The 9,663-nt window shown below is 37.1% G+C and overlaps 1 protein-coding gene across 1 annotated transcript in view; it reads right to left on the bottom strand.

Annotated features, from left to right (window-relative positions):
• Window positions 1-8,466: 8,466 nt before the first annotated feature.
• LOC107479647 (isoamylase 1, chloroplastic) overlaps window positions 8,467-9,663 on the bottom strand; it is an 8,177-nt gene continuing 6,980 nt past the window's right edge. Inside the window, exons 15-18 of the mRNA XM_016099765.3 lie at window positions 9,574-9,654; window positions 9,407-9,489; window positions 9,220-9,337; window positions 8,467-9,069 (exon numbers count right to left, since the gene is read on the bottom strand). Of these exons, the coding sequence (XP_015955251.1) occupies window positions 8,806-9,069; window positions 9,220-9,337; window positions 9,407-9,489; window positions 9,574-9,654 (546 nt within the window). The 3' untranslated portion in view covers window positions 8,467-8,805. The remainder of the gene's footprint in view (window positions 9,070-9,219; window positions 9,338-9,406; window positions 9,490-9,573; window positions 9,655-9,663) is intronic.

Here is a 9,663-nt window from a genome sequence, read left to right as displayed (position 1 = left end):
GTTACATTTTGTGCATATTTTACCACTACTTGGTTGAAGTAACAATTTTTTTTTCAAGAATCCTTTTTATAGCATTTCACTAAATTGAAATAAAAAATTTTGTTAAACTTGTTTGAAGAAATATTATTTTGGAACATGGTTTAGAGCTCGAACACACAAAACCAATGAGATTTTGAGCCTATTTGATTGGTAGCATTTTATCAACCAATATATTTTATTTTGGTGTGTGATGTTCTCTCTAAAATTGTTAGCTATATCTTGATTGATTCTATATTTCCATGGTTTAATGTATGCATATACTTATATGATTGAGGCCTTGTTTCACTTAGCTTACATACCCTTATGGCCTTACTCTTTCATTATCCTTTGCAAACCAATGTTGAGCCTATTTTACCCCTTTGTTCTTTACTTTAGCTCATCACTAACTCTAAACGAAAAATAATAATGTCCTTAATTTGAATCATTGGTTAGCTTAGACTAGTGAAAATGTTCATGATTTAAGTGTGGGGAAATTGGGATTGAAAACATTTGGTTTGAGAATTGGGTGTTGTGTATTCTTGTGAAAATGTGCAAAAAAATAGTTGAGCATATATTCTTGCATTCAATGTCTTAATCGTATGCATTGAGAAAAACAAAACAAAAAAAGAGAAAAAGAAAAGCAAAAAAGTAAATAATAAAAAGAGGACAAAATTCCCCAAGTTAAGTAATAATATCAATGCATATGAATTGTACTTAAATTTGGGATGCATGAATATGTGCAAAACATAGTTAATGGGATGTTAGATGTTGCATTTTAATTACATGGATTGTCCTAAGTTAGGTGAGAAGTTTAAGTTAATTAAGGATTCAGATTTTAGTCCACTTGACCAAATACAATCCTACCTTTACCTTAACCCCATTACAACCCTCAAAAGACCTCTTGATTTGTGTATTTGTGCATTAAATTTATGTTGATTGGTAGAAGAAGAGCAAGTTTTAGAAATCAAGATTAGTAGAGAACCGAGAGATCGAACCTCAAACACTTGAGTGATTAGAGTGTATACACTTCGAGTGAAGGTTCGATGCTCGATTCCTTGTTCCCAACTTTCATGAGCTATCTTCTCCTTGCAAGTCTATTTGTACTTCATTTTTTATGATTTGAATTAGTGAAATCCAGTTCATATTTGTTCTTAAAAGATTTATTTACTTTTAACCAAGTAGGTAAAAATATTTTGCATGTAGTTGCATTCATATAAATAGGTTACATTTCATACATCCTACCATTCCCCTTCACTCTTTATATCTTCTCTTGAGCTAAGCATGAGGACATGTGGTGCACGGAATTGTGATACACAACTCTGATACAACTATCCAGCAAGTGCACTGGGTCGTCCAAGTAATACCTTACGTGAGTAAGGCTCGATCCCACGGAGATTGTCGGCTTGAAGCAAGTTATGGTCATCCTGTAAATCTCAGTCAGGCAAATTCAAAATGTTATGAGAGTTTAGATAATTAAAAGATAAATAAAACATAAAATAAGATAGGGATACTTATGCAATTCATTGGTGGGAATTTCAGATAAGCATATGGAGCTGCTTTGTTGCTCCTGAACTTCTACTTTCCTATTGCCTTCATCTAATCATTCATACTCCTTTCCATGGCAAGCTGTATGTTGGGGGATCACCGTTGTCAATTGATGCATGAAAACTTGTCTCTCAACAAATTTCCCTTCGGCAAGTATACCGAATTGTCGTCAAGTAAAACTCACAATAGAGTGAGGTCGAATCCCACAAGGATTGATTGGTCAAGCAACTTTAGTTAGAAGAATATGCTAGTTGAGCTAAACAGAAATTAGATTGAGAACTTGCAGAAATTTAAATGACTGAAAAGTAAATAACAGAAATTAAAGTGCAGAATCTTAAATGGGGATTTGGGGTAATGAACATGAAAATAAATGGCAGAAAGTAAAGAGAATGGGTAAGATCAGAAATGGGATAATCATTGGGTTCAGGAGATGTTGCATTCTCCGGATCAAGTTCATTCTCATCTCTTCCTCAATCAATACATTCATTGATCTCCTTAGTAATCTTAAGTGATTGGATCCCAATTCCTTGGCAATCCAATCTCTCTAAGCTTGAACAATTGTCCAATTCCTTGATTTAATTGCTCATGGGAAGAGATGAAGTGTGGTCACTGATTATACCACATGCATTTCCAAATCAAAGTGTTGGGAGGATTACATGTCACTATATCCGTCCAAATCCCAATTTGGTCCAACATGAGAAAGCATTTCTAGCATGATCTCCTCATCCTTTTTCCAAGGCTCAAAGGAGATTCAATTATGGAGAGTTTCTTTTCCAAGACAACTAACCAATTGAATTAAGATCGAAAGCTTTCTAGTAAGATCAAGAGAAAAGAAAGAAGAAGAAGAATGAAAACTATAATTGATCCATCAAATTACAACAGAGTTCCCTAACCCAATGAAAGGGGTTTAGTTGTTCATAGCTCTAGAAATGAAAAATGGCAGAAAAGAAGAATCCATGCTAAAAGTGCAGAAAAGTAAATCTATAGAGAGTAGTTCCCAAAAGAGCCCAGCTTCTCTATAGTTCAAAACTACTCCTATATATACCACTCCTCTTGATCTTCTAGTGAGTTCATTAAGTCTTGGATGTGGGCTCTGGATCTTGAGTTGAAGCAGTTCTCATCTTTAGTTGGCCCAACTTGTAGAGAAATATGAATTAGGCTTGGGTATTTAGTGAGATTAACGTTGAGTGCCATTGTGGGTTCGAGAACGTTAGTGGCATTCACTTTTTTCACTAACGTTCCACCCTTATGTACCCACGTTAACTCCAACGTTAGTGGTCTTAACGTGACCACTAACGTTGCCTTCTCAATTTTTGGCCAACGTTATTGGGACTCACTTTTCCCAATAACGTTGGCTTATACCCATTTGCGAACGTTATTGGGAATCACTTTTTCCATTAACGTTGCTTGGTGCCTTTTGTTCCTACGTTAGAGTTCACGTTAGTGTAGCTAACGTGACTCTTAACGTGGGTGTGTCTCACCTTCGAGAGCGTTAGTGACACTCACCTTTGTCACTAATGCTCCAAATGCCCAAATTCTCTATTAACTAAGTTAACGTGACTCTTAACGTGGATCATTGCCAAGTTCTCCAACGTTAGTGGTGTTCACTTTTACCACTAACGTTGGAGGAAAACGTTATTGGTGTTCACGTTTTCTCTTAACGTTGGAGTTCCCTTTTGCTTCTACGTTAACTACCACGTTAACTTAGTTAACGTGGCAAGTAACGTGAGCTATGGATGGTTTCGCAGGCGTTATTGGTGATCACTTTTCTTATTAACGTTGTAAGCTTTTTACCATTCCACGTTAGTGTTCACATTAACTAGGTTAACGTGAATACTAACGTGGTTCTTCCTTGCTTCCTTTGCCCTGAAATCAAGCAATTAAAGTGCATCAAAGCTCTAGCCAAAGTCATGAGATTATGCATCATCAATTTATCATGAAATTCTAGCAAAATTCTCATGAAATCATGCAAAGTTCACACTAGTTGCTTGAATCAAGGTGTGAGTGTATTTTCATCCAAAACTTGTCTTATTCACTAAGAAAATGCATGAAACTACCCTAAAACAGTAAAGAAAAGGTAAGTGAAACTGGCCTAGATGTCCTGGCATCATCAATGGCTACCATCCGTCCTCTCAGTGAAAATGGTTCGGCTACGGGTTACATAGGGCTAATCATCTGTCGGTTCTCACTTGTGTTGGAATAAGATCCAATGATCCTTTTGCGCACTGTCACTGCGCCCAACAGTCATGAGTTTGAAGCTCGTCACAGTCATCCCATCCCGGATCCTACTCGGAATACCACAGACAAGGTTTAGACTTTCCGGATCTCAAGAATGTTGCCAATTGGTTCTAGCTTATACCATGAAGACTCTGATTTCACGAAATTGAAAGGCTCTATTATCAGGAGAGGCAATCATGCGTCGTGAACCAAGAACCCAAGAGATACACACTCAAGCTCTCGCAAATAGAACGGAAGTGGTTGTCAGGCACGCGTTCATAAGGGAGGATGATGATGAGTGTCACGGATCATCACATCCATTAGGTTGAAGTACGAGTGAATATCTTAGAATAAGAATAAGCGTGAATTGAATAGAAAAACAATAGTACTTTGCATTGATTTATGAGGAACAACAGAGCTCCACACCTTAATGTATGAGGTATAGAAACTCCACCGTTGAAAATACAAAAGTGATGAAGGTCCAAGCATGGCCAAACAGCTAGCCCCCAAAACGTGATCAAGAGATCAAAAGTGATCCAAAGATAGTCTCAAAAATGATCTAAAGATCTAAATACAATAGTAAAAAGTCCTATTTATACTAAACTAGTTACTAGGGTTTACAAAAATAAGTAAATAGTGCAGAAATCTACTTCCGGGGCCCATTTGGGGTGTGCTTGTGCTAAGCATTGAAGCTTTCACATGCATAGCCTTTCATTGGCATTTTACTCCAGCTTTGGTGCCAGTCTGGCGTTTTATGCCAGAAAAGGGTCTCTGACCGGCGTTTAGATGCTAGTTTGGGCCATCAAATCTTTGGCAAAGTACATATTATTATACATTTCTGGAAAGCCCAAGATGTCTACTTTCCAATGCAGTTGAGAGTGCACCGATTGGGTATCTGTAGCTCCAGAAAATTCATTTCGCGTACAGAAGGGTCAGAATCCAACAGCATCTGCAGTCCTTTTTCAGCCTCTGAATCAGATTTTTGCTCAGATCCCTCAATTTCAGCCAGAAAATACCTGAAATCATAAAAAAACACACAAACTCATAGTAAAGTCCAGAAATGTGAATTTTACATAAAAACTAATAAAAATATAATAAAAACTAACTAAAACATACTAAAAACTATGTAAAAACAATGTCAAAAAGCGTATAAATTATCCGCTCATCAACATGCTAATGTTTAAGTGCGGGGAGATTGATAAACCACTATTTTATGATATTACTTGTACTCAATTGAGTGGTTTTTATCAAGTCTTTGCTCACTTATTCATATAAATTGCTTGGTTTTACAATTCCTTCTTTATTCCTTAATATTTGTGAAAATATGTTTCCTAGACCATAAAATTGTTCATTTTAATTATCCTTTATTACCATTCGATGCCGTGATCCGTGTGTTGAGTATTTTTAGGCTTTATAGGGCAGGAATGGCTTAGAGAACAGGAAGGAAACATGCAAAAGAGGAAGGAACGCACGAAAATAAAGTTTTGAAGGAAATGGCAGCGACGCGCATGCATGGACGACGCGGACGCGTGCCTAGCGCAAAGCACGAGCGACGTGTACGCGTGACTGACGCATACGCGTGACAAAGAAAACTTCCAAATGACGCGCACGCGTGACCCACGCGCACGCATGACGGACGCCACGTGCAGAAAGTTGCAGAATTCGCCCCCAGCAATTTCTGAACTGTTTCTAGCCCAGTTCTCGGCCTAGAAAATACAGATTAAAGGCTGCAAAGTGGAGGAATGAGGAGGGTGGCTCATAATTCATCATTCACATAATTTTAGGTTTTAGATGTAGTTTTTTTATAGAGAGAGGCTCTCTCCTCTCTCTTAGTTTTTAGGATTTAGGATTTCTCTAAGGTTAGGTTTGCTTCTTCTCAAATTCCAGGTTCAATGTTCCTTTAATTTAGTTTCTCTTCTACTTTTATCTATTTTATGACTTTAGCTTGTTTATTTTTCCAATTTGATTTATGAACTCCATTTTAGATTTGATTTTCTTTATTTAATGCAATTTGAGGTATTTTAGATTTATGATTGCCTTCTTCTATTTATGATATAAATAATTTGGATTTTTCCTCCCTTTGCTTTGGTTGAGTAATTGGTGACACTTGAGTTATCAAAACTCAGCTGTTGATTGAAAATTGGAATTTGCTTATTGATTTGGATCCCTCTAAAGCTAGTCTTTCCATAGGAGTTGACTAGGACTTGAGAAATCAAATTGATTAGTCTACTTGACTTTCCTTTATTTAGTAAGGGTTAACTAAGTGGGAGTAATAAACAATTCTCATCACACCTGATAAGGATAACTAGGATGGGATTTCCAATTCTTATACCTTGCAATAGTTTTCATGATAATTAGTTTACTTTACTGCCAGTTTATTTTCCTGTTCCCTATTTCAAAAACCCAAAAGATACTTTTCCATAACCAATAATAAATCATACCTCCCTGCAATTCCTTGAGAGATGACCCGAGGTTTAAATACTTCGGTTATCAATTTTATTGGGTTTGCTTTAGTGACAAACAAGTTTTTTGTACGAAAGAATTTTCGTTGGTTTAGAAGCTATACTTTCAACGAGAGCTTATTTGTAAAATTCTAGACCACGCAAGAATCCGTTCGTCACTTAGTCCAACAGCCACCACTTTCTCCTTTCCCTTGGTAACACTAGCACTGAATTCTCCTTGCACTCTCTCAGTTAGAACACTCTGTTTCATTTTTTGGAAATCCTTCTTAGTTGTAATATCAACATCATACAAACCCCATCACCATTCCAATCATCATCACTGTCATCAAAAGTTACTTCAATTGCACTATCTTCAGAGCTGTTTTCACTCCACTGTTCATCACGGTTTGCTTTATCAGTGCCATCATCATTCTCTGGCTCGTAGTCATAATCCTCAGACTCATTATCACTTGAAGAATCTGACCTCTCTGCCGATATAAAATCCTCCTCCAACATAGAAGTTGGGTTTTTGTCACAACCTTGGGCTTCTTACCCACCTTGGTCTGTTCAGATGATTGGGCCTTATGCAGTACAATTGGACCAGGCCCAACAATCTTTACAATGGGTGCACCAGCCTCACCACCATCTCTCTCTTGAAATTCCTCAATTGTACAACCTTTCCTAGCAGTAGCACCATCTTTGTGAACAACAAAAAGCTCCACCATATTGTTCCTCAGTCCAATTCTGCCCATCTCCATTGCATCCTTGTTTTTATGAAGCATCTTCAGTCCTTCCTCTGTTTCCTCTTTTGGGGACTTATACCACATCGCAGCGATGTTCTCTGCCAAATATCCCTGTTTGACTACTATGTCAGTAGCTTCGAACCTACTCCACCTATCTTTATCACAGTATTCCACTATCGAAGTCTCAGCCCACATAGTGCAAAGGTTCATCATCAAACCCAAACTTTCCCCCATCGTGTATCTTGACACTAAAATAACTTATTGTCCTAACAACCTGTCAGACAAACATAACATACTCAATAAAATTCTCACATTGATCAACAATAGAAAGGCATAAATTCAATCACTAGGGCAAATTAAAAACTTCTAAAATAAAACAAGAAACAAATATTGAACTATAAAATAATACAATCACACACACAGCATCATCACATATCAACATGCATTAACATGAAAACCAAATGGGTTGAGGAGATTTGATAAAGGAATACCTGAAACGATCTTCTTCCAGATACGAAAGGTTTCAAACTAACTGCTTTGGTGGAACTTGAATGTTACTGAACGATAATATCACCTCTCTAGCTTTGAATCGCAATCCTTGAATAAAAATCAGTACGGTTTGAGGGGTTATTTTTCGTTTCGTGCTTCACAAGAAGAAGAGTGAGTCTCAGAGTAAGTATGTGTTATGTCTCAACGCGGGAACCATCACACGTCTATTAACCTCTACCCCTTCAGTTTGCCACGTCGGACACGCTATTAACAATTTCACTCCCACTTAATGGTAGGACTTGATTGATGCTAATCAAAACTATTTTGGATATAAATAGGACACTTTAAACGTTGAGGACTAAAATAGAATTCACCCCAAATATTAGGGACTAATTTAATACTTTACCCATGTATTTATGAGAGGAAGTCAGTGCCACTCATTTCCAAGCTCCGTCCAAAGCTTAAGCTGCAAGTCATCTTTCATTTATAAAACAAAATGCTCATTTTTCAGAACGTGTCCAAAAAAAACACCCAAAAAAAATCTCTGGCTATATAAATTTGCATCTGTACAATATAAAGACTCTAAATAAATATCACTTCAAAAAAACTAGTTTTAGAAACTCATCAAACCCCTTGCTATATTTTGCTACAGCAATCTCGATTCTCCTCTAAATAATTTCTTTGATTATACTCCGAACATAATTAATAACTTCATGGATTTCGCTTTTGTTTAATGATCAACGATTCAGGGATTATATTAAACGCTTATAAATTTGTTCTCCTTGGCCTAACAAACGTGTAATCTGGACATTTATGTGAATCCTAACTAAGGTATTTCAATTTATGGGTATGCTGCATTACCCAAACAGAAAAACGTCTCTTGGCTCTTAAGATTAAGAAATATAGTGTATACACCTATTATTTTCATATAACTGTATAACCATAACATTGAACACTACCCAAGTCAAAGCAAGTCCTGCAAGAAGTCAGGGGAGTACGAACACAAACTACAGTTAGATACTCTTGCTTTTTCTTGATAAAATCAACATCACTATGGCCAGATCTATAGTCTTATTATAAAATTGTTTTACACTATTATTTAATTCAATACTTGAAATTTGTGAAACTTGGAGCAGGATCACATCAATTGAATTGATGGAAATACAAATAGTTCACTTTTCCCACCAAATCCATTTTTTCTTCAATAAGTACAGCTTCTTTCTCTGCTTTGATGTTTCCCCTTTCTGTTGGAGATTCCTCTAAGCATTATAAAATCTCCACTTTGATTATTATTCATATATTGCTAATTACAGGGAGAGCAATGTGTCTAGAAAGGATAACGAATCTCCAAGCTACGCACTTCCATCAGGAGTAAGCAAGAGGATGATGGAAGAGTAACTAAGCATAGGATACAAATTGGCATCAAGAAACTGAGCATACTGCTGTATTGCAATCTCTCTTCCAGGAACATCAGGACTGAGAAAATCATATGGTGCAGGCTTGCTCGTGTCGACAAATGGTTCCCATCTGTATCCAGGACGCTCTGGCAACGTAATCGCAGAAGGTAAATGACTCATGTTGAAAGCAATGTAAATTTCTCCTTTCACTGAGTCCACCTGGGTTCATGTTCATTCCAATTAAGGGTAAGAAGCTATTACTAATGCAGTATCACAACAATGAATATAGATAGCCATGCACTGTGGTGCATAATAAGGACTTAAAAAGCATCTAGGTGACACTGAATGTGGGCAACAAGATAATTGTACCATGGTAAAGGCCACGAAACGGCTAGTTTCAGACCAGTCTGGCATTCCAGGAGAATGACCATGCCACTGCAGCCTCTCCGCTGTTGGGAAGTCATCCAAGCCCATTGACTCACATTCCCTGTAGGATTCCATTATTAGAATATATGAAAAATACAAGATACCAATAAGAAAGCAAAATGGTACTCACTGGCGGAATTCAGTCATAAGGCGGCAAAATCTGAAGAAGTCTGACGAGGACTCTTCCTTCTTGTCCCATTGGAAGTAATTAAGCTGCAAAAAGCATGAACTCAATGGAATTAATAATATGATGGATGCACATCAAAGGGAGAAAACGAAAATAGAAAAGAGAATCACGTAGTTATCATGACAATAGGTATTGTTGTTTCCCCCTTTGGTATGTCCATATTCGTCCCCCATATATATCATCGGAACTCCCTGATAAGA

This window comes from Arachis duranensis, chromosome 3 (genome assembly GCF_000817695.3).
Source record: "Arachis duranensis cultivar V14167 chromosome 3, aradu.V14167.gnm2.J7QH, whole genome shotgun sequence".
NCBI lineage: Eukaryota > Viridiplantae > Streptophyta > Magnoliopsida > Fabales > Fabaceae > Arachis > Arachis duranensis.
The sequence above is the reverse complement of the archived record's forward strand: the minus strand, read 5'-3'. Positions and strand labels throughout refer to the sequence as shown.